The 22,147-nt window shown below is 42.6% G+C and overlaps 2 protein-coding genes across 13 annotated transcripts in view; both read left to right on the top strand.

Moving 5' to 3' along the window:
* Positions 1–4,040: 4,040 nt before the first annotated feature.
* On the top strand, positions 4,041–9,114 carry LOC137423199 (myosin regulatory light chain 2, ventricular/cardiac muscle isoform). Its single transcript, XM_068110088.2, has 7 exons — positions 4,041–4,229; positions 4,642–4,725; positions 6,685–6,760; positions 6,985–7,089; positions 7,519–7,597; positions 7,791–7,839; positions 8,272–9,114. The coding sequence occupies exons 1-7, from the start codon at positions 4,227–4,229 to the stop codon at positions 8,371–8,373; spliced, it is 498 nt and encodes a 165-aa protein (XP_067966189.1). The 5' UTR covers positions 4,041–4,226; the 3' UTR covers positions 8,374–9,114.
* Positions 9,115–10,604: 1,490 nt separating this feature from the next.
* The window catches only part of LOC137423202 (acyl-CoA dehydrogenase family member 11), a 78,658-nt gene continuing 67,115 nt past the window's right edge, over positions 10,605–22,147 (top strand). For 2 of the 12 annotated variants that reach the window (XM_078774575.1, XM_078774571.1), the window contains exons 1-2: positions 10,857–10,904; positions 20,564–20,703. Coding sequence is in view for 4 of the 12 variants with exons in the window: in XM_068110090.2 (XP_067966191.2) it covers positions 10,868–10,904 (37 nt within the window). In the remaining 8 variants the exon portion in view is untranslated. Of the gene's footprint in view, positions 10,905–20,563; positions 20,704–22,147 lie in introns of all 12 variants that reach the window. The other 10 variants (XM_078774576.1, XM_068110091.2, XM_068110094.2 and 7 more) reach the window with 7 other exon arrangements.

The following is a 22,147-nucleotide window of genomic DNA, read 5'->3' as shown; positions in this document are numbered from 1 at the left end:
GAAGTGTGACGAGCCAGGCACGAGCGAGGCACTCGGTGAAGCCTGACGGAGCGCAATGGGGGCACATCGAGGCCTTTCTTCCCGCCGACCGGAGTTGCGTCGGATGACGTGCTTGAACCAGACAATCCCTGACAATGCCAGACTGAGATAAGCTTGCATTCACAAACACAACGAAACGTTTATTTTCTTATTCTTCCCTGTGCTTGTATTCGAAGTGAGGTGTGCGGGATCCTGATTTAGGAGCATTATTTATTTATCGTCGCATTCATTGTTCTCGGGTTCCATAAAATAAATCGTTTCTTTTTGTACATAATTCTGTGTTCGTGTGAGTTTAATCACTTTTCAGGTGAAGACGCTGGCGCGCGCGGACCATCAGGTAAATCTCGCCGCTTCTTCTTCCTCTTTCCTTCTCCATCCCGCGCGTGTATAGCAAATCCGCCATTGACCCGGGCGCCTCAAGTAAGCTCGTTTCCATCCACGATTTCCCCGGTCTTAACCGAGGGGGAGTCGCGCGACAATATTTTGGATATTAATTATTTGGATTGTAATTAATTTGAATCAATATTTTGGATATTAATTATTTGAGTTGTAATTATTTTGAATTAATATTTTGGATATTAATTATTTGGATTGTAATTATTTTGAATTGATATTTTGGATATTAATTATTTGGATTGTAAATATTTTGAATTGATATTTTGGATATTAATTATTTGGATTGTAATTATTTTGAATTGATATTTTGGATATTAATTATTTGGATTGTAATTATTTTGAATTGATATTTTGGATATTAATTATTTGGATTGTAATTATTTTGAATTGATATTTTGGATATTAATTATTTGGATTGTAATTATTTTGAATTGATATTTTGGATATTAATTATTTGGATTGTAATTATTTTGAATTGATATTTTGGATATTAATTATTTGGATTGTAATTATTTTGAATCGATATTTTGGATATTAATGATTTGGGATGTAATTATTTTGAATTGATATTTTGGATATTAATTATTTGGATTGTAATTATTTTGAATCGATATTTTGGATATTAATGATTTGGGATGTAATTATTTTGAATTGATATTTTGGATATTAATGATTTGGGATCTAATTATTTTGAATTGATATTTTGGATATTAATTATTTGGATTGTAATTAATTTGAATAGATATTTTGGATATTAATGATTTGGGTTGTAATTATTTTGAATTGATATTTTGGATATTAATTATTTGGTTTGTAATTATTTTGAATTGATATTTTGGAGCTGTAATTGAGATTTTTAAATTTTATTACCTCCACCACTGAAGGTGGAGGAAGGTCATGTTTTCACCACTGTGTGTCTGTTTGTGAACAAGATATCTCAAAAAGTTGCGGACAGATTCGGCCGAAGTTTGATGGACAGGTTGGGTATGGGATTAGATTTTGGTGAAGATCCGGATCTGGATCTGAGAATTTTTTCCTGCTTGTGGAACCGACTTCCACATCCTCTTCAATCTCATTCTTCCCTCCAGGTCTTCCAAATAGCTGTTTTTCCACCATCTCGGATCATCCCCAATCCAAAACCATGACCTTTTCTGCCTGCGTTAACCCCACCACAATCCCTCCTCATCATTTTCCAGATTTCCTCCTTGGAGTTTCCTTACCCATGCATGCGTGTTTTGTGTCCTATTTTTGGCTGTTGCATCCTGATCCGTTCGTTCAGTGTATTAGCTCTTCCACGAGCCTCGACTATGTACTGTATACAAAACAAAAAAAGGTGGTTGGCTTAAGATCTCAGGGTCAAACTGTCGAGTGAACCCTCCCATCCACTTCCTTCACAACCGTTTTGAAAAGGTTAATTGGCTAAAAGTACTGGGCCCACCATCAGCCATCTTTCTTGGGCAAACCACATATATAGATTGGCCTCGAAAGCCTGCCTCCGACCGGGCATCGTTTGTCATGACATTTCTTTCCTTGGCAAATCTGAATCACCCACGATGAAGCTGTATCACTGGGCATGTTATTCTAGCATTGCAGTCGGATAGGTGCTGACCTCTTTGTCTTCTGCTGCCTCTTTTCTGACCTGCACTCTGCCCTTTCCTTTATCTGTCTTCCCCACAGGTTTATGCAGAGAGCACACAGCCTGCTAGCAGCTGTACCATTTTGCGATGGGCGGTATAGATAGCTCAGTGGTTTAGCTGTGGGTGAAACCAAGAGTGCAACACAATTAACCGTTTAAAAGTCCATTAAATAATTTAAATTGATAGATTAACCTAAACTTTTTCCAGTCGCTGTGGAGTGATATTTTTGCTTGTACAATATAATGAGCAACTCTTCCTTTTTGAACTTTGCCCTGTATTTCACTTTAAAGTCATTCAAATAAATAAATAAATAAATAAACAGTGAACTGGATCAAAGCTTCGACAGACAATACAAGTTTGCCTTGGCTCTGTGCCCTTGGATGTGCATCAACTAATTTTGGTTCATATAAATGTGATGTTCTTCCGAAAATAAAGTTATTTTGCCATTTGGACTTATTTTGCCATACCTTATGTAGCATCTGTTGTCATCTGCTGCATGTACCATATAACTTTTTTTCTTTAAAAAGTAAACATTGCAAAAGAGTAAATGAGACCATTGATCCGTTTATGTACAACTAGCTGAAGTAGTAGCTAGTATTGCCTGGGGGTGGGGGAGAAGAGGTGGGAGGAGGACGAAAGGGGAGGGGAGAGGAGGAGGAGGAGGTGAGAATGGGGGGATAGGGGAGAGGAGGACAGGTCAGGGGGGGGGGGGGGGAAGAGGGGGAGAGAAACAGGACAAATTTACCTGTGTAAAGAGTGCTTTAACCTTTGCGTTGCCGAGGTAAAAGAGGGGATTGTATTACCCACTGCCACCAGCACCAGGTGGCGCTACACGGTACACATTTACATAGAAAATTTACATCCCCCAGCCCCCCATATCCCCTCATGAGGCCACGAACACATAGCCTATGTTACCCCCCCCCCCCCCCCCCACACACACACACAAAGTTGTATTTGTACCCCAAGTTTGGAGTTTGTAACTTAAATGATGTGGCCGTGCATAGAACACATACAAAAAGAGAGATTTTTGCCTTTTATAGGTATAGATGTAGACCCCAAAATATTTGGCTATCGGCCTGATAATGCCAAGGGATTACAAAAGAGATGGTTACAAATCACTGAAAAATTGCATTCATTCCTTTTTCAGGAATTTATAGACACAGTAATTCCAAAATGTGGGTGTAAAAATAAAACAAACACAAAAAAAAGAAGTAAAATGTATGTGCTAATATGCAATGATATAGTAGTGCAAATGCAAGACGTCAAAGGAGGGAAGGATGAATACATTGACAGAAACAGCTGCGGAAGCCATTCCATGGCCCACCCCCACATACCCAATATCCTTCAACATCTCCCCTCCCTTCCAGACTCCTTCGAACTGAGACTTGCATTTTCATTTCTCTCCATTCCTTCTTCCTTGTGCTGTCTCAGCAGCATACTCCATCTTGCAAACATTGTATTCCTTATTTAACCAACCTCCTTGGGAAAGTGGCCAAACTGGGAGAACAAAGTTGTTTCTTTAATCAATAATAGCAACCTTCCAGAAAGCAAAATGCCAGTGAGCAGTGATATTCTATCAAGTAGATGAACACATGTATGATTAGTGAGCACTTTTGATTCGCAGACTTGCTTCTTATATCCTGTTGTCTTGATTGTTCATTTGAAAAAAAACTTTAAAAGCTTCATGAGTTGGAAGAACTTTTGAAGTAAAGCAAAAGGAGCATGGGGATTTATTAGAAGAGCTGCCTCTTGATTAACTACGAATAAAGAAAAAATAAGAAACAAAAGGAAAGAAACAAAAGTTAAATCTTGCACAATTGAAGCTCCATTGGGAATTGCGGAGATGGCCTACCCGAGTTTTGAGTGTGACGGAGTGTGCAATAGGGGTGGAATGAAAGCGTGCAAGAGAAGCTTAAAATTTCCTTCCGTATCCCCTTTCTCCTTGACTTGTCCATATAAAGTCCTTCTGACTCGAGTCTTTTTCTAAAATTAACCCGGTGGGCCAGACCTCCTATGGAAAGGAAGAGCCCAAGGGATCCTATAAATCCCTCGACTCTCCAGCTTCACGGGACCCCCAAAACTTCAGCTCCTGGTCTCTAGGAGAGCATCCTTTTTCTTTTTCTTTTTTGTGTCTGTTTTTGAGAAACTGCAAACATGGTAAGTGATTTTTATCAAAATTTGTGCATGGATATCTGGACAATGTCATGTCGAACTAGGTCTATTTATAACAATCCGTATAACTTACGGACTATGGTTAACAAAGTAGTGTATCGTTACACACTAGTTCATGGATAATGTTGACGAAATTATAGTCTGCAAAGAATTTAGAACTTTATGTTTTGCAAATAGGGCTGGGATTGCAATATGTTCTAATTACATTTCCATGACATCATAGAAAAAAGGAGGAAATCAGAAGGATAGACAAGACAAGATCAGAGAATGATAACTGATAGATATCATTGCTTTCAAATTAAACTACAAGGACAGAAGGAGCATTGACAGTCAGAAACACTCCAAAAGGAAACAACTGCTTTCATTATGTCATTATCTTTGGTACTTTCATCCACAGCCGGTCGCCAGGAAGAAGAAGAAGATGGACAGCTCAAATGTGTTCTCTCAGTTTGATCAAACACAGATACAGGAGTTTAAAGAGGTAAGAAAACAAAGGCATAAACTGTATGTACCAACATTGCACAGATCTTCATATGGTTGAGGGAGACAAATATTCTACAAAGATCTGTCTATTTATTACATACACAAACGCATAGGGAAGAGAGGGTAGGGTTTTGGGTGGTACATTATGCTCATACGAGATGGGTGGGGGGTGTTTGCGATCATGATCGCTGATGTGTATATATACTTTTTTGTAATTGTGATAATGAAGGATCACAAAATAGAAAGAACTACAGGAGAAATAACCAACTCCAGATTTTATCTGAGAAGACATTTTTAAAATAAATTTGACCACAGTGGTCTTCAATTGGGACTTCAAATAGCCAAGAAGTAAAGAATGGCTCTATTTACCAAGCCTTAATATATCCCTTTGGAGGGCGGGATTATGAGAGAAGAATTTATCACTCATTCTTTGTTTTATCACTCAATGTTTAAGGATTTTTCTTCGTGTTTTGTGAAAATATCAAGGATCATTCTGGATAAAGCGGACTTTTTGAAAAACTGCCATCAATGAGACGCTTTTGTGTAACGAGGATGAAGAAGAACATTTTCAAAAAGTCATTTGTACCATATGCAATTCAAATGCTAAATTCAAATTCAAATTCCTACCCATTTTGCTGTTTAGTCCATCTTCCATATTTTATATTTATTTTATATTTTATATCTTTTTATTTTGTTTTCTTATTCCATTTGTGTTTTATGTTTTTATGATGGTTAACTTACGGTGTCACCAAAGAATATTTTCCCTGAATATGGGACAAGAAATATTTATTATTATCCTTGAATGAATCTTTATTTATTAATTTATTTGAATGAAAAGGAACAGGACTGGACTATGAAATGGAATAACTCTATCAATTTAATAGTGTGTAACCTTAAAGCGTTCAATACAGAATAATCTGGCGATTTCAAAAAGTTTATTTAACAAATGACACATGGTCAAAAGGTTTGTTGGATTTTTGTGCTTTATATCACAAGTTAGTTATTGAATGTTAAGGTTTTTTTTCTTGTCTAAATTAATCCTTCCCTATGAGCGGTTAATTCGCTCATCATCCTTATGGGATTTCGGGTCTACGTTAACTATTGCTGGGTTTATGTGCATACGCCTTGTGTTAAATATGCCTATCTTACGTAGTAAGTACGGTTCCATTGTTTATGGAATACAATGCATATGAGGGTTGATAAATTATATATTGATCAAGACCTTTCTGATATTATGGGAAGGGGGACAGGTGAAATGATTTGTGTACATGGAACATTCCAATTAATACTTCTATTTTTTCACATTAAGTTTTTTTTTTACATAGACTATTCCTAACTTATTTTATGTTCTGTTCTGTTATTGGAAACATTGCTGTTTGGCCTGAGCTTTAAAAATGGTAGAGAATGCGCTGGTAGTATGGGATTAAATTGTAGAGGCAAACTTTCAATCCCTATTTTGTAGGTAGGTGCAGAGAGCTTTGAATTATAAGGTGGTGACTACAGGTGTTGGGGGAGAGGGCGAGGGAGGAGGAAGAGTGCTAGATTCCTGATATTGAGCATAGATAAAAATAGATGCCCCCTAAAAGCACATGGTTCCATCTATTTATTCCTGATGCAAAATGGCATAATTGTGAACCCCTCCCTCTACCTCATTCCTTTTCTTACTCCTATCAAACTTCTTGACAACTTCTACTTTACTTTCTCTCCCTCTCCTTCCCATACGCTAATTTCTCCCTTTGTCATCCTTTTTTCAACTTAGCATCCTCCTCTCTCCTCGTCCACATAGTTGGTCGCTATAAATTCAAGCCAGAAACCGAGAAAACACTGATTCAGGAAACTTGGAACCAAATGGCATGCGGAGATCCAAAACAAGTAGCTCAAAGAAATGTGATTTTATCTGAAGGAATGTATCTAGCCATTTAAGTGTTCCTGATCTTCCTCCTGTTGACTGTGTTAGGCATTCACCGTGATTGACCAAAACCGGGATGGAATCATCACGAAAGATGATCTCAGGGATACTTTCGGTGCCATGGGTAAATTATTCAACTTCCTTTGCCATTGTTTTTACTTATTCTTCTTTTACAGTTGTAATATAATATTCTTTTTTTTTACATATAGACATTCATCCCACCCAACAAAAAATTATCTCCCTTAAATATATTGCATCATTGGTCTTTGGGCCTTTTTTCTTTCTGATACTTTATTTTTCTTAACTTTCCTTTATCCATTTCACTTCCTGTGGTACTTTTCCTGACAGGGCGTGTGAATGTGAAGAATGAAGAGCTGGAGGAGATGATCAAGGAGGCTCCTGGAACCATCAATTTCACTGTCTTCCTCACTATGTTTGGGGAAAAACTGAAAGGTGATCTCTCAATTTATGGGGAAAAGCTGATCATGCTCCGAAACACATTTTTTCCTTTATTTATCTTGTATCCAGAAGAGAACAATGGGCTAAGTTGCTTAAACAGGTGTTGCCATAAACACAAACTTATGTCCAGGTTTGTAAAACTTTGGAAGGATTATTGGGATTGAAAGGAAAACCAATATTGGTCGCTGCAATGGAAAAGCTTGAGCACATGGCAGTTTATTAATGATATACGAGTGTCTGAACTTCAGTAAAGTTGCAAGTTTCCCCATGTAATTGTTTGCTTTCAATTATTTGGTATGCACACAATCGCATTGCTTTATACTGTACAACATTATTTGGTACACCAACAGTTCATCCATTCTCCATCTCTTTTTATAATATAATTTCTCTTCGTTGTGTTTCTAAATACCTCTCTACCTGCAGGTGCTGATCCCGAGGAAACCATCCTAAGTGCATTCAAGGTTTTTGATCCAAATGCAGTAGGATTCGTCAAGAAAGATTTGTAAGCTATATGTCTTCTGTTACACCTCCTCCCCTCCAAAGCACCATTAATCCCATTCAGGCCAAACGGTGACAAAGCAGTCACGGTATTAAAACATATATTTACACAATCAATGCAGGCGAGTGCCATTGTATCAGTATAGGGTTCATGGATTGAATATTAATCATTGCTGCAATGTTTTTTGTCCATTCAGCCTCACTGAGATGCTGACGACGCAAGCAGATCGGTTTACCAAGGAGGAGGTGATGATAACCTTTTTTCCTTTCAACATTTTGTCATTGCTCCTCAACAATTACTTTCATTTTTTAAATACATACATATAACAATATGTTTTTATTTTTAATGTAAATGCGGAAAAGGTTATAAAATAAGAGACGGAAAAGATGCATGTTAGCATTGCTTAGCAACAATTGTGGGTGTAAGCTCCATTGTCTTGGGTCACCTGAACTTCCGTGAGCAAAGCAAGTCTGCACAGGCTGATTTTTTATTCGCGGATATTTTCACAGAACGGGACATATGAAAATAACATGCCTTAGAGACTTAGACTATTGCAAATACAGTATGTCACAGAAATTTTTGAATGGCCCTCAAAAAAAAAAAAAACTTGCTTGATGAAATTTTTCTTTTACTTGAGAATCGTTGACTGGTTTACTTAACCTCGATCTTTTTTCCAGATTGATTCACTATTCAAGGCGTTTCCACCAGATGTGGCTGGAAACCTTGACTACAAGAACCTTGTTTATGTCATCACACATGGAGATGACAAGGAAGGTTGAGCCAAGAGACTTGAAGGGTTGGGGGTGGAGGGGGCCTGGCAGAGGGGTGTTGATGTCACGCTGTTGATGAGCTTTATGACAACTTTTGGACCTTACAACTTGTGAAAGTCTCAATGATGACATAATTACATCAAAATGCCACCTCACATATTTTCAGGTATAAACACTTCAGTTGTCATTCAGATGCCATGCTACTTACCATAAGGATATTGTGCCATCATCATGAGTGTTGTGATATCATGATCCTAGTATTATTTTCACTCATAAATACCCATGCACAGCAGGAAATGTAAACAATGTAATATTGGATCTAAGCCAAAACGAATTTAACATTGGCTTTTAGGCAAATGTCGATTAAAAAAAATAAATCCTGATGTTGTTTATATTGTATGATGTGAATATGTCTTATTAACACTGTTCAATATTCTCATTACGTCATCATGACAAAATGGCACTGTGAAGGAGTACTTGCAAGATGACATCATGGTCACGTGACTCAGAGAAAGCAGCAGCAATGCATCATCATGGCAACAATGAGAACATTCTCATGTTGTTACGAGGGTGTGCTGGTGTAGCTGTAAGAAATCTTGCATCATCATGATGATAAGTGAAATTACATCAAGATTCACACCATGAGGTCATGATATTTCAGTATTGACACATTTGATATAAGATTTTTGACTTGGCAACCCATTAAACTACCACCTTGTTGCCGTGGTGACAGGTGCTGTCTGCTTGTTCTCTCTGTTTCTGATTTTCGATTGAGAAATGAGCTTTAACTTCCTTATGAAACAAACTTGGTAAGTGAGTCAACAAACAAAAGTAGAAGTTTATTGTATTGAGAATACTGCAATCCGAACAATAGAGGTGAATGAATACCGTACAATAATGTTACAAGCTCGAGGACTTTCCACTACTTCTCAGAAGAACCGATGGACCAACTCGTTGCGAACTTGTTCTTGTTCGCAATTATTCATGAGGGGTTTTGAATGCTTAACTACATATATCCTAAAATAAACTGTCAGGTACTAAAACATGTTTGGTGGACCTTCCAGGTGGGTTATGACCAAGTCAGAACCAAGGGCCAAGCAAGGTGGATAAACATAGAAATCCTGAAATTTGGCGTGCCGATGGACATTGAAGCTGGTACACCGAGAAAAATCACAAAACAGTCGGAAAACATCTGCAAATGAAAATTTACGTAGAAAACCATAAACGCATACATAATAAATAGCACCGCAAAGCAGACGTAACCCCTCAGCCCATGCATGGTGGAAACCAATTTCAAGATGGCTGCAGTGACGGCCATATTGAAAATCGCAGCGCGACCCATGAACCTTCCTCTACCCAACCCCAACACACACTGCAAAAATGGATTTAATCAGACAAGCCGTTCTGCTCAAAATAGATGGAAACCAATTTCAAGATGGCCGCCGTGGCAGCCATATTGAAAATCGCAGCATGCCCATTTTCGAAAGGCGTCTTCCTCTACTCAACCCCAACAGACACTGCAAACATGGATTTAATCGGACAAGCCGTTCTGCTCGAAATTGACGGAAACCAATTTCAAGATGGCTACCGTGGCGGCCATATTGAAAATCGCAGGCGCCCATTTTCGAAAGGAACCTTCCTCTACTCAACCCCAACACACGCTGCAAAAATGGATTTATTCGGACAAGCCGTTCTCCTTGAAATTGACGGAAACCAAAAGTTGACGGACGCCCGGACGAAGCCCGTGACGACAATACCCCTTAGCCCAATTTGGATGAGGGGGGAAAGGCCTCAATCAATATCTAACATTTGAAAATTGTAAATTCTACAACTGTAAACTGTGGAATAAAAATCTCAATGAAAATGTACGTAAAAACTGTAAATGCGTCCATAAAATGAATAGATAAACCTAAATTGATATCGTCGGTGAAGGTCGGTGATGTTTGCCTATAATCATAAAGCTTCTATTTATTATGTACCTACGTACGAAGCCGGATTGTTATTGCTTGCACAATGTGTAAGCATACCCCATTAGCAATGTTATAACACTCGTTTGTAAACTAGTATGTTTTTTTTTTGTAAAATTTGCTGTTTTTTCTTTGTGCTCATTCGAACAGAAGTGCGGGCACGTGGTTTTGTAAACGTTACACCTCACAAATTACCAAGGGTATCAAATCAGGAATGGCGTTCAGGTCGTTGCTGGGGAGTTGTTTTCACGGCGCGAAAATGCGGCAGCCGTCGCTACCGGAAGTAACTCAAACCTGCAGCCGCTCACACACACAGAAAGGGAATTTTCTCTTTGAGGATTTTCATTCTTGTTTTTATTTTATTTTTACAATTCTTGTTTATTTTTTGTCTTTAAACGCCTTCGGAAGACTTTTGGTATTGTATTTCTTTCCTTTCGCTTTATGAGAGGTTTTATGGGAGGCGTAAAACAAAAGAAGCAAAAAACAACACCAATAACAAACAACGCGATTCTCAATCTTCTGCGGAAGGTGTGAGGATGAGACCGAGCAGACGAGTTTATTCGCGAGTCGTTGGTAAGTTTTCAGATCACTTTCAATATTCATGCTGTTTGATGATAATGTTGACAGAGAATCGATTAAAACAGTTTGTTCGGTTTTTTTTCTCGTCACAACGAGAGACGCCGTCGAGTTTTTGATTTACTTTTTAATGCCATGGACTGCGCACCTACCAACCCTACCGATTTTCTATAGCTCCCAACGCATACCGATTTTAATAGTCACACATGCCGCATTTGGAAATTGTTATTGGAAAAAAATAAATAGTTGTGTTTTTTCAGTTTTGCGTTCGTTTCTCACTGCCAAGATCGTATTACACGCGGCTGCTTCTACATTGCACAAAACTCGTGCCTGACCTTGATTTCTTATCTCGTCAGCGATTGGTTATTGCTTCCAAACTAAGCATGACCAATGGGACGACAGGAAAGAGCGGGCATTCATTTCAAGACAACGCGCCATTTTCCATTCATGATCAAAGACTGCAGTGAATAGAGAGTATTCATGGCTTCAGTGCACGACAACAATGCAAACACCAGAAAAGAGAAAACCACCCCCACGCTGGGTCAACAAGTTTAAGCCAAGTTGGACAACAGAGTTCAAGTGTATCAAGGCTTCGCGTAAGGGAGACGGACATGCCTTCTGTGATATGTGTCGATCTGACTTCTCCATCAGTCATGGGGGATACAACGATCCGGTGGGGCAAATTTTCCGGGGGGGCATGCCGGGGGGACTGCGTCGCACGCCAGCCTACCGCTTTTCTTTCAAAAAAGGTTGGCAGGTATGGGAGTGTGTTCCATTACCCAGCAGCTATCGCTGTGTTCCATATAGTCTAGTGGGTAGAAGGGGGATCTGTGCACCCTCCTGAAATCAACTTCTAATCAATGTCTCTATATCAGAAAAAATGCGTAGAAAACGATTAGCTATGTTAAAAAATTCAAAAAGTGTCCCACGTATCATTTTAATGCAAATTTGTGCAAATTAGTGTCACCATTACAGAAAAATACAATTTTCACGATATCTCAACCAATACTGCAGATGACGGCACAAATAAGATATCTAGACCCATTTTGAGGGTCAAGGGTAATTACAAAAAGCACTCAAAGATAAAGTAAATGTATACATGGTAATGTGGCGGAGTCGCGGAAGGCGAGAGAACGAGGCCATTCGTAGGGTTCGAAGATGGTTTATTGTAACAGCAAGATCCAGCACACTAAACTCGAACGGAAGTCAGCATGCTTATATAAAGCCAAAAGCCCTCTTCGGAGGGCGTGGCTCGGGCAACCGCGCGTGCGTCACGGCCGCACAACCACAAGTCCAACAGGCCCGTGCACGTGTATTATGCCCAAATAAGGTAATCACATAAGGTAACCGCAACATGCGGTTACCTGCACATGAGGTAACCGCCACATACATCCCCCCAGAATGCACTCCACGGGCCTATGCGTAGGCCGAGGCGACCGAGGGGCTGGGCAAGTCCTCGGGGGAGGCTGCCGAGGTTCCTCGCGGGCCTCCTGAGGTTGCAGGTCGCGGGTGCAGTGGGGAGAAGGCTCGAGCGGTGCCCGCGAATAGCGGGTGAGCCAACCGAGGGGCTGGTCAAGGCCTCGGGGGAGGCTGCCGAGGTTCCTCGCGGGCCTCCCGAGGATGCAGGGTCGGAGAAGTAGTTGCAGTTGTAGTTGTAGTTGCGCGAGGGTGACGAAGCGGCCGTGCCGCTAACGTCAGCGCGCGCGGTGACGAAACAGCCGTTCCGCCAACGTCAGTGCACGCGAAGGTGACGAAGCAGCCGTGCCTTCGGAGGGTTTTGGAATAGGTTCGCCCCTCCGGTCGTAGAGGAGGAGCCGAGCGCGGTGCACGAACCTCATAGTCATGGCCGTCGTCGTTACCGAAACTCCGGCATTTCGAAACCGCGTTCGAAACTGCGCCCGAAGCCGTGCGGGAGAAGCCGGCGTCACCAGCTTAGGTGGCTTCCCTGGCTAGGGCGCGCTTGCCGTGTTCGTTCGCAGCCCCCGAATCCGTTCGGGGGCAGTCGGAGGTCACCAGTTTAGGAGTCGCGGAAGGCGAGAGAATGAGGCCATTCGTAGGGTTCGAAGATGGTTTCGTTCTCTCGCCTTCCGCGACTCCTAAAGTAACATGTTAACCTGCAAATTCTTAAGTGCCTGTAATACCAAGAATTTGATTTGTCACTGTATCTAGGTCAACGTTACACATTAAGCGGGACTTTTGATGGCAATTTTACCATACTGGTGCTATATTTGTGACCAAATGACTTTTACCACATCCATCATTCATCATCCTCGCTTTCAATGAAATCATCAAAGTCAAACTAGTCCTCTTCTTCTTCCTCATCTTCGCTGTCCACCTCTTCATGATCTCCACAGTCCAGTAGATCAACCAGAGAAGCTGGTAGGACAGGCCCACAGGACCACACCGGATCCAACGGTCCTTCATCAGTCAGCGTCCATCCCTGTCCTTCACTGTAGGGTTTTGGCTTTTCTATGAAGGGTTCATGAGCTCGCTTGAACAGTGCAACATGGTGGTTTACACGTTGGACGTGTGGCTTCAGTGCAGAATGGCAGGGAGGAAGGCGAGCCAGGTCCACCTTAGATTTTGATGTAAGTTTCTTGTCCTCCCCCACCATCTTCCGCAGCAGCTTCGTACGTATGACGTCCACAGAAGACTCGCGACTCTGTCCATGCATCAGGCAACTGAACTGCTCCAACTGCTGCAGCATCTGAGGCTTGATGTTCCAGTCATCACCGAGTTGTCTGAAGGTCTTCTGAAACCTGGGGTTCTTCTCCAGCTTTTCCAAGGGACCCACCTTCCCCTTGCCTTTGAAGGAACTGGTGCAGTCCTCTCCAGTGAACACGTAAAACCGAAGAACAGTGGCACAGTAATCTTCTCCGTAGGATTCTGCAAGCTCAGAGAGGTTGAGTAGCTGTCGATGCTTTCCTGATCCTGTAACCAGGTATATAGTGAGCTTGATGGTGTGGGCGTGGTAGAGTAGAATTACAAAGATATCTGTGTCAGGGGTTCCGACCACAGCATTCTTGTAGCCGAGGGCGGCGGCGTGATGAAGGCACAGTACCACCCTTGTATCTGTCTCTTCCTGATTGCTGTAGATAGTGGGGAGCTCACGCACCTCAACCTGAAACATAAAAAGGCATTTAATTTTGTGAAAATCAGTTTGATATGAAAGAAAGCAGGATACCTCACACATAAGGATGTGAGATTACAGACAATTATATCAATAAAGAGATGGGTTAACTCGATTGTTTTAGCTAAGCTAATGAATGAGGTACATACATAGGTTCATGCTTTTATTTTTAGGTTTCTTGAAATAGTATAAGCTTTTAACTGACCTTGCCATTGCATCAATTTTGTCATGATCTTTGTGAAGGAGACATGGTCTTTGGTTGGGTCCTTGTGTGGGCGTTTCAGCAGTTTCACAGAGCGATAGTTTGAGTTCTCATATCCATTCCGGTCGCCTGCGTCCTCTGTCAAAGCGCCTTTGGGCTTCATGAAAAGTGCTATACAAAATAAATGAATTATTATTATTATTATTTTAGCCTGATTAAGCCATTTTAGCCCGATTAAGCCATTTTAGCCCGATTAAGCCATTTTAGCCCGATTAACCATTTTAGCCCGATTAAGCCATTTTAGCCCGATTAAGCCATTTTAGCCCGATTAAGCCATTTTAGCCCGATTAAGCCATTTTAGCCCGATTAAGCCATTTTAGCCCGATTAAGCCATTATAGCCCGATTAAGCCATTATAGCCCGATTAAGCCATTTTAGCCCGATTAAGCCATTTTAGCCCGATTAAGCAATTTTAGCCCGATTAAGCCATTTTAGCCCGATTAAGCCATTTTAGCCCGATTAAGCCATTTTAGCCCGATTAAGCCATTTTAGCCCGATTAAGCCATTATAGCCCGATTAAGCCATTATAGCCCGATTAAGCCATTTTAGCCCGATTAAGCCATTATAGCCCGATGAAGCCATTTTAGCCCGATTAAGCCATTTTAGCCCGATTAAGCCATTTTAGCCCGATTAAGCCATTTTAGCCCGATTAAGCCATTTTAGCCCGATTAAGCCATTATAGCCCGATTAAGCCATTATAGCCCGATTAAGCCATTTTAGCCCGATTAAGCCATTTTAGCCCGATTAAGCCATTTTAGCCCGATTAAGCCATTTTAGCCCGATTAAGCCATTTTAGCCCGATTAAGCCATTTTAGCCCGATTAAGCCATTTTAGCCCGATTAAGCCATTTTAGCCCGATTAAGCCATTTTAGCCCGATTAAGCCATTTTAGCCCGATTAAGCCATTTTAGCCCGATTAAGCCATTTTAGCCCGATTAAGCCATTTTAGCCCGATTAAGCCATTTTAGCCCGATTAAGCCATTTTAGCCCGATTAAGCCATTATAGCCCGATTAAGCCATTATAGCCCGATTAAGCCATTTTTAGCCCGATTAAGCCATTTTAGCCCGATTAAGCCATTATAGCCCGATTAAGCCATTATAGCCTGATTAAGCCATTTTAGCCCGATTAAGCCATTTTAGCCCGATTAAGCCATTTTAGCCCGATTAAGCCATTTTAGCCCGATTAAGCCATTTTAGCCCGATTAAGCCATTTTAGCCCGATTAAGCCATTTTAGCCCGATTAAGCCATTTTAGCCCGATTAAGCCATTTTAGCCCGATTAAGCCATTTTAGCCCGATTAAGCCATTTTAGCCCGATTAAGCCATTTTAGCCCGATTAAGCCATTTTAGCCCGATTAAGCCATTTTAGCCCGATTAAGCCATTTTAGCCCGATTAAGCCATTTTAGCCCGATTAAGCCATTTTAGCCCGATTAAGCCATTATAGCCCGATTAAGCCATTATAGCCTGATTAAGCCATTTTAGCCCGATTAAGCCATTTTAGCCCGATTAAGCCATTTTAGCCCGATTAAGCCATTTTAGCCTGATTAAGCCATTATAGCCTGATTAAGCCATTATAGCCTGATTAAGCCATTTTAGCCTGATTAAGCCATTTTAGCCTGATTAAGCCATTTTAGCCCGATTAAGCCATTTTAGCCTGATTAAGCCATTATAGCCTGATTAAGCCATTATAGCCTGATTAAGCCATTTTAGCCTGATTAAGCCATTTTAGCGCGATTAAGCCATTTTAGCCTGATTAAGCCATTTTAGCCTGATTAAGCCATTTTAGCCCGATTAAGCCATTTTAGCCCGATTAAGCCATTTTAGCCCGATTAAGCCATTTTAGCCCGATTAAGCCATTTTAGCCCGATTAAGCCATTTTAGCCCGATTAAGCCATTTTAGCCCGATTAAGCCATTTTAGCCCGATTAAGCCATTTTAGCCCGATTAAATAGTTCATTAATTTTATTTGTTATTTTTTGATTAAAATAATTAAATAATTAAAAAAAAAATTAAATAATAAAATGAAGCGGAAGTCCATTCCGGTTCATATCCGGTCATATTGAAAATTGGCTTCCGGTCCGGTCTGAAGAGGACGCAGGCGTCACATGCTCGCCGCTTCTTCGACTGGGCCACTGTCTGTGGCTTGCTTTTTTGGTGGTCGTGCGGATTTTCTGGCCATTGAGTCTGCCCTCCGCATAGTCCCGGCTCTGCTCCCTGCTTCGCCTACCCGGCTCCTTCGCCTGCTCGCTGTTTCCTCGGGCACGCTCTCGTGGGTTGTGTCCTTCGCAGCGGTGTGGCGGCGGTTTTCCCGCCGTGATCTTGATTTGTAGCGGCGGCGGTTGATTGCCGCTGCATTTCCCGCTTTGCCATGATCAACCTTGGCCTCGTGATCGTCTCTTTGCTCCTGTCTGCCCTCTGCTTGGTCCCGACTCTGCTCCTGGCTTCACCTACCTGGCTCCTTCGTTTCCTTGGGCCTGCTCCCGTGCGTTGGGACCATTGTTTCACCTCCTCAACCTTGGCCTCGTGCTCGCCTCTCCGCTCCTGCCTGGCATGGCTCTGCGGTACTCCGCCGCAAGGCTCCTTCTGCTCAATACCCGCTCCACCCCATCATGCATCTCTGCCATCAAATCAAATGGACTCCTCCGACGACCCAGGTACATTCACCGTGGCTCCGGTCGTAAGTTTGTATATGTACAATCAGGTCACTCCATCCCCATCCTCTGGTCGGCTCAGCGCACTCCCACTCATCGTCCCAGCGCACCTAGTCGCGGCAACGCACAAAATCGCATCTCCTGCCTGCGAACCCTGGCTAAATCACCTGAATTCATCACCGCTGTTCAAAACAACATCAAGCTCACCCTGTTCAACACCCGGTCCCTCAACAACAAATGCCTCATCCTCAACGACTACATCCTGGATAACAAACTGGACTTTCTCTGTCTCACCGAAACCTGGCAACAACCACTGGACTACTACACGCTCAACCTCACCACACCCAATGGATATTCCTACGTCAATAAACCACGCTCGGAGGGCCGAGGTGGTGGAATTGCCGTTATCCACCGTCAAGACATCAGGACCAGCCTCATCCCCATCGCCTCATCCTCATCCTTTGAACACCTGGCTTTTAAACTCTCTGGTCGCACGCAGTCAGTCATGGCTGTCGTCTACCGCCCTCCCAAACCACACCCATTATTCCTGTCTGACTTCTCCTACTTTCTGACCCAGCTATGTTCCCTCTCCCCCTCAATCCTCCTCCTTGGTGATTTCAATATCCACATGGACTCCACTGACTCCACAATAACCACTGACCTCACTGATTTACTCACCTGCTTTAACCTCACTCAACATGTCAACTTTCCTACGCATATCCGTGGTCACATTTTGGACCTTGTCTGCTCCACTGGATTAATTTTGCACCATCTCTCTGGCTCCGACCTCACCCTCTCTGACCACTTAGCCATCACTATGACCATCAACATCCCCACCCCAACACCAAGACATTATCGCACTATCAACTTCCGTAAGCTAAACGCTCTTTCACCTACCTCATTCTCATCCACCCTCTCTGAAAAAATGTCCACTTCTCCCTTCATTGACCTCCACACCCCTTCCGACCTCACTGACTACTACAACCACACTCTCTCCTCCTGCCTTGACCAGCTTGCGCCTGTAAAAACCAAAACAGTTTCTTTCACCCATTCTGCTCCCTGGTTTACCCCTGAACTCCGCCTGATGAAAACTCGTGCTCGCCAACTTGAAAGACTCCGCAATAAAACAGGTCTCACAGTTCACTCCCAAGCCTACAAGGACCACCTACAACACTACAAAGATGCCCTCTCCCACGCCCGCTCCGCCTACTACTCTCAAATTATCCACTCTGGCTCCGGAAACCCAAAAGCACTCTTCTCGACAATAAACAAACTCCTCCGCCCCCTGGACACCACCACCCAGTCATTCACAGTAGACAACTGCATCTCCTTCCTTTCTTTCTTCCAACGCAAAATTGACAACATCTACAACAGCTTGACCACTGCCGCACCCGCTCCCCCTCCAACCACCTGCCCCCCCTTATCCTGCCTTCCCCTGTCTCAATTCTCCCCGGTCTCCCCTACTGACCTCTCTGAACTCCTCATAGGAATGAAAACTGCCACCTGCACTCTTGACCCCATCCCCTCCAGCTTTGTCAAGGCCTCCCTCCCTGCTCTCTCTCCACTTATCATTGCAACAATAAACTCCTCCCTGTCTACAGGCATCATCCCACCATCCCTCAAAATTGCTGCTGTTACCCCCATTCTAAAAAAACCTGGTCTAAACCCTGACACCCTAAACAACTTCAGACCCATCTCCAACCTACCCTTTCTGTCGAAAGTTTTGGAACGCGCTGTAGCCACTCAACTCAAACATCACCTCTCTGCCAATAACCTGTATGAAACATTCCAATCCGGATTCCGTTCCAACCACAGTACTGAAACTGCTCTCCTCAAAATCACCAACGACCTTCTCCTCTCCTCTGACGCTGGCAACCTCAACATTCTCGTCCTCCTCGACCTCAGCGCTGCCTTTGACACCATCGATCACACCATCCTCCTCACCCGACTTGAATCCACCTTTAACGTTACCGGCACTGCCCTCTCTTGGATTAAATCATACCTCTCTGACAGACGCCAGGCCATCTCCATCAATAACTGCAAATCCCCCACTGCTCCCCTCCCCCAAGGTGTCACCCAAGGTTCAGTTCTTGCCCCCCCCCTCCTCTTCATCCTTTACCTGTCCCCCCTCGGTCACTTAATCCGCCGTCATGGTCTCCAATTCCACTGCTTCGCCGATGACATCCAGCTTTTCATCTCCACCAAGTCCGTCTCCACCGACACCCACTCTATCCTGACAAACTGCATCTCTGAAATAAAATCCTGGCTTCAAATCAACTTCCTCAAACTTAACTGTGATAAATCTGAAATAATCATCATTGGCCCAAAAACGCTCACAAAATCCACCCATAATTTTTCCCTCAACATCGACGGTATCCCAGTATCCACCTCCCCTCTCATCCGGAATTTTGGCGTCATCTTTGACCAAACCCTCTCCTTCGACAAATACACTAAACAGATCACAAAGACAGCCTTCTTTCACCTGAAAAACATCGCCCGTCTCCGCTCATCCCTCTCCTCCACGGCTGCAGAAACCCTCATCCACGCCTTCATCACCTCCCGTCTGGACTACTGCAATAGCCTCCTCTATGGTTCACCCTCAACAATCACCAATAAACTCCAATATATTCAGAACTCCGCTGCCCGTCTACTCACCCATTCCCGGACCCGTGACCACATCACCCCCGTCCTTTACAAGCTTCACTGGCTCCCCATCTCCCAGAGAATCCAGTACAAAATCCTCCTCTTGACCTACAAAGCCCTCCATAACCTGGCCCCATCCTACCTGGCTGACCTCCTCTCCAGACACACTCCCACCCGCAACCTCCGCTCTGCTGGTACCAACCTCCTGACCCCCCCCATTCGGACCAAATTCAGATCCTGGGGGGACAGGGCCTTCTCCATCGCTGCTCCCACCCTCTGGAACTCACTAGCTCACACCATCAGAGACTCCTCCTCACTCACCACATTCAAAACATCACTCAAGACCCACCTGTTCAGCACTGCATTCAACATTCAACCCACAGCATTTAACCCCTGACTATCACTTCTCCTTCTCCCTCCTTTTGCTTTAAATATTTCCCTATTGATTCTTGTCTTTTTGCAATTGTTGTTTTCATGTTTTGTTATGCATTGTGTTTTGCACTCTGTCAAAGCGCCTTTGGGCTTCATGAAAAGCGCTATACAAAATAAATGAATTATTATTATTATTATTCCTTTTCAATTCTTCGACAAAGAGCAAGCGCAACGAAGATAACTGTAAGATCTCATTGTTTTGGACGACATGAGTTCGAATGTGCTCCAGTACTGCGACGAATGCCTTCTGGTAGGCGGCTGACATGCGAGCATGCTCGGTACTATTTGCTTCTTCGGCTTTATGAACCCTGCGCTCGTAGTTAGCAAATCCTGTGCGGAAAGATCTTAAGCATGATGGATGATGTTTGGCCTCAACAGCAAAGAGATCTTTGCCTTTCACTCGTCCATGAGGTTGAACCAGACCCATTTTCTCGGCCCGTGATTCAATTTGCTCCCATGCATTTTATTTGTTCTCCAAGATGAGAAGACTTCAGGTCGCTCAGTTTTGCGGTTTCCACCTTTAATCTCTACTTTGTTACAGAAAATGCACTCTGGTGGGAAGATGGGTCCACCGGAAGACAATCTACGAGGGGAGTGATTCCCCTGCGAAGTTGATGCTTCTGGTTGTGTATCATCTCCCAGCAGATTGATGTTAGCAGTAAAGCGCTGATAACACCGACGGTGAGACCCAACACTTTCCAGATGATCAGGAAAGGTTGCAGGTATCTGATCGCACACTGATTGCATGCGATATGGAGACTCATGTGATTGGCGGAGACGTCGGTCCCAGATCTTATGAAGCTGCTGTAATTTTTCAGTTGCAGTTCCTTTAACTTTACTGAGGGGTATAAAACTACCATGATCAGATATGGATGGCACATGAAGGATGCATGTAGGCAGAGAGTGCTCGGAGACTGCAGAATCTTTTTGCTCACGTTTTCTTTTGGGCATGGTGACAATACAGTGTGCATGTCTTTCATCATTGCTTACCTGGAATTTAAAAGAAAAGGTACTTATAAGTATCAAGTACAGATGTATAGGCCTAAATTTACTCGGCCAAATAAGTTTCTAAAAATCACCCCCAAATCGTGAATCGCTGACCTACCTATTAAATAGGACCCTAAGCTCAGCCTAAGTCATCTGATGCAACTTATGCAACCTAATCCTATCAAAATTTTATGAAATACCTAACAGTATTTTTTGCTTGTTTGTTTGTTTTGATCTGTTTTGTTCTTTTTTCAAGTTCTGTGACCCTCAAAACATTGGTTTATGGAATTTATTTGTGCACTATTTGGAATATTGGCCAAGATATGCCAAAAAATTAATTTTTCACTAATTGCGGCCCTAATTTGCATATTATGATGTCATGGAAACATCTGGTCACTTCAAGAATTGTTTAATCATGATCTTCGACACTCAAAATGGGTCTAGATATCTTATTTGTGCAGTTATCTGCAGTATTGGTTGAGATATAGTGAAAATTGTATTTTTCTGTAATGGTGACTAATTTGCATAAACTTGCATAAAAATGATACGTGGGACACTTTTTGAATTTTTTTAACATAGCTAATCGTTTTTTACGCATTTTTTCTGATATAGAGACATTGATTAGAAGTTGATTTCAGGGGGGTGCACAGACCCCCCTTCTACCCACTAGACTAATAACCCAGCAGCTATCTTCAACAATGAGTTTGAATAAGCTCATTGTGGATGGAACACACACACACACACACACACACACACACACACACACACACACACACACACACACACACACCGCCCTGTCTAAATATAACATCCCAAATTAGAACAGCAACAACCGCATAAATCAAAATGACGGCAACCGTGTTTAGCTCACAGTAATAGTGTAAAAAGAAAAGAAAAAAAGAAGTCATTATAGGATCAACTAATATCTATAAATCCATAAAGTAACAAAAATATATGAATTACTAGCAGGAGTACCTGGGTGAGGGGGAGGAGGCGAGGAGGGAGGAGGCAGGAGAGGAAGGAGTGAGGAAGGGAGTGGGGTGAGTGTAAGGAGGTTCATCACCTTTTCGTTGAATCTATGCTGGTTCATGACGTTTCTGAGTTAAGTGTGATGCCTAGCAGGAAGAAAAAGAAGCCT

Source organism: Myxine glutinosa, chromosome 3 (genome assembly GCF_964187855.1).
Source record: "Myxine glutinosa chromosome 3, kmMyxGlut1.1, whole genome shotgun sequence".
In the NCBI taxonomy this organism is placed as follows: domain Eukaryota; kingdom Metazoa; phylum Chordata; class Myxini; order Myxiniformes; family Myxinidae; genus Myxine; species Myxine glutinosa.
This window is presented reverse-complemented; position numbering and strand designations above follow the sequence as displayed.